Below are 3,014 nucleotides of genomic sequence, written 5' to 3'. Positions count from 1 at the left end.
AAAAAAAAAAAAAAAAAAAATGCCAGGTGTGGTGGCTCAAGCCTGCAATCCCAGCACTGTGGGAGGCCAAGGCGGGAGGATCACTGGAGGGCCAGGAGTTCGAGACCAGCCTGGCCAACATGGAGAAACCCCATCTCTACTAAAAATACAAAAAGTAGCCTGGCGTGGTGGCGCAGGCCTGTAATCCCAGCTACTTGGGTGGCTGAGGCATGAAAATCACTTGAGCCTAGGAGGCAAAGGTTGTGGTGAGCGAAGATCACACCACTGCACTCCAGCCTGGGCGACACAGCAAGACTCTATTTCGAAAAACAAAAAACAGACAAGAGAAAGGCCCTTGAAGACAAGTGTTTGTTTGCTCAGCTCTCTGGGCCATGCTGGGATGGAGATATGTTCTTGCCCCTTCTCTCCCTTCCCCGCTCCGGCTCCCCAACCCCAGGGTTCCACTGTTGGACCCGGGGGTGGTTCTTGCCTCCTCCTCCTCTATGGCCCCCACATGGTCCAGTGCCCTCCTGCCGCAGGACCGGCTGGCCTCCGGATGGGCTTCAAGCCCCTGGGACTCATCTCCTTCCCTGCCTGGGTCCCTTGGGCACAGCCTGGGAACCTCAGGCCCCTGCCCTGTCCTGGAGGACCATGTGAGGGACACCTGTGTGCAGCTGCTGCTCCAGAACAGGGGCCTTTCTGGGAGGGAGGACCAAGCCCCCACCCCTGGGAAGCCAAACACTAGAGCTTTCTGGGGTCTTCAGCATCCTTCCGGCCCCTTCCGGCCCCTCCCGGCTCCCGCATGCAGGTGTCCTGGCCACTGGGCCCAAGAGGGGCAGAGCAAAGCAGGAGCAGGGAGGCGTCTCAAGTGGCCCAGACCCGGGACACCTGCACTGCCTGGCTGGCACGGGCTGCTTGGGAAGCTCTCGCTGCAGGTGCCCCAAGGCTAGGAGGCACGAGCCTGCAGGGGACCTCGGGGCTAGCTGAGCCTGGCTCCAGCCTGCAGCACCGAAGCTGGGGGGCCCCCATCCCCTTTGGTCTTAGTCACCCCAGTGGGCCTCATTTACCCTTGGCCACCAGGGAAGAGGAGCTGGGGCCCCGTGCCAGTGCCATGTGGCAGAAAGCAGGGCCTCTGGGCCTGGTGCTTTGGGGACGCAGAGGCAGCACAACATGTCACAGTTGTCCTCCTGGGGGTTCTTCCCTTCCGGTTTATCTGCTGCTCTGGATTAATTTCCCCTCCTCTCATGTCACCACGGGCGAGGGGGCAGTGGGGCAGGCCCCTGTGACCTACAGCCAGGGATAAGTCCACAGAGAAAGGCACTGGGGTGACCTCTGCTCTGGGCACATGGTGGGTGCCTCCACTTGTCAGGAAGCCTGACCCCCAATCCCCTCCCTCCTGACACCTCTCCTGACAGCTGCCTGCCAGCCAAGGGCCTGGAAGGGGATCAGCCACTCAAGACTCTCAAGACAAGGAAGTGTGTTCGCCTCCAATAAACACACCTCGTCCCGCCTGTCCCCAAGTTATCAGCAGACACAGTGGTGCTGGTGCTGGTGCTGGTGCTGGTGGAAGTTTCAAAGTTGAGCCTGGTGAAAAGGCTCCACTTCTTCAGAGCCAGCTGCTACTGTGGTGACAGGGAGTTTTGCTTTATTGGAAAATAATTTCTGGTTGGAACTGACACGTGCAGTGTGGAAATGAGTTTTTGCTAAGCCGAAATTCATGGTTACAAAAAAATGTTTCAGCCGTGGGAGTTTGCACCCCAGGCAGAGCCGAAGCTGCTCAAGTGGGCGGGGGCATCGGAGCCGCCCATCTCGTACTGCCACACCTGCAAACCGGTGGGCGAGGAGGCCCCTTACCCTCTGTGGCATAAAAGGACGCATTTATGGATGATGAATCAGGCCCCAGCCCACTGAGCTGGTTTCAGAAGCCCGGTGAGGTCTGCTGGTTGCAGGTCAGGGAGCCAACCCTCTCCAACTCCTTCCACCACGAAGGAACAAGTGTCCCAGCCACTGGCATCCTCAGAGTCCCCCGGATGATCATCTCTGCCCAGCACTCACACCCTGCAAATCAGGCTAAGACAGCAGTGACAGGCCCGGAGGCTGGCAGGCCTAAGCAGCCCGATGGCAGTGCACCCTCCCAATTTCCCAGTGAGACGTGTGACCAGCAGGCACCCTGGGTACATGCTGAAGGCACTGGGCTGTCTCCACCCCTTCCCACATGGCAAAACGGCCTGGCGCCCAAGCACAGTGCCCTGGCAATGCTCGCCTGCTGGCAACAACAGCCAAAACGCCCGGGCAGCCTTCCGACACAGCCAGGAAGCGGGCTGTGCTCCGCCACACCTGCTGGCCCATGGATGCCAGGCAGACACGCCCGCCTGTAGCCAGATGTGGTGGCATTTACGGGATACGGGAGTGCCAGGCAGATAGGCTGTGTGAGACAGTTGCCTGGGAAACATCACCAGATCCTTGGGGCAGCAGAGCAGATGCTCGGGCCCACACATGGGTGCGAGAGTAGGGGTGTGCCTTGGTGCCCCTGGGCACCCCCAGCCTCAGTGGCGGAGTCATGGCACAGACCCGCCCCCAACCCCAAGAGCCGGAAAGCCAGTAGTAGCTGGGGAGGGCCCCGGCCCGGGAGACAGTGGTCCTGTTTCTGAACCCCACCCCAGCCATGGCCTGTCTCTGGGCCAGCATTCCCCACCAGACAGGGCCAGCTGCCCTCTCTCAAAGTCCCCAGCACCCCTTCAAACACTGTCCTGTTCACACCCTCCCACAGCCTGTCCTCCATCCCCATGTGTCAGGCTCAGCCCCCTGCCCCCTCAGCCCCCAGCCAGGGGCGGGCTTTCGTCAGCCCCAGACCCTGCTCTGACGTCCCCTCCCGAGAGAAGCTTCGCCAGCCCAGCCCAGCCCAGGCTTCTCTCTCCACCCCTCTGCCCTGCTGGGAAACTGTGAGCTCAGATGCTGGTTGGTCTTCCTAGGAGGGCGGTCCTGTGTGCTCTGTTCCCTGGGAAGCCTCGCAGAGTGCTTGGCACCAAGGAGCC

At 60.8% G+C, this 3,014-nt stretch overlaps 1 protein-coding gene across 1 annotated transcript in view; it reads right to left on the bottom strand.

Annotated features, from left to right (window-relative positions):
* The window catches only part of LOC105544660 (chromosome unknown open reading frame, human C1orf86), an 18,605-nt gene extending 16,128 nt beyond the window's left edge, over positions 1-2,477 (bottom strand). The window contains 3 exon segments of the mRNA XM_011987225.1: positions 1,480-1,510; positions 1,513-1,622; positions 2,239-2,477. Coding sequence (XP_011842615.1) covers positions 1,480-1,510; positions 1,513-1,622; positions 2,239-2,477 — 380 coding nt within the window.
* Positions 2,478-3,014: the final 537 nt, after the last annotated feature.

Source organism: Mandrillus leucophaeus, unplaced genomic scaffold (assembly GCF_000951045.1).
Source record: "Mandrillus leucophaeus isolate KB7577 unplaced genomic scaffold, Mleu.le_1.0 Scaffold305, whole genome shotgun sequence".
Classification (NCBI taxonomy): Eukaryota; Metazoa; Chordata; class Mammalia; order Primates; family Cercopithecidae; genus Mandrillus; species Mandrillus leucophaeus.
Note: the sequence above shows the minus strand (reverse complement) of the source record. Positions and strands in the feature narration are given on the sequence as shown.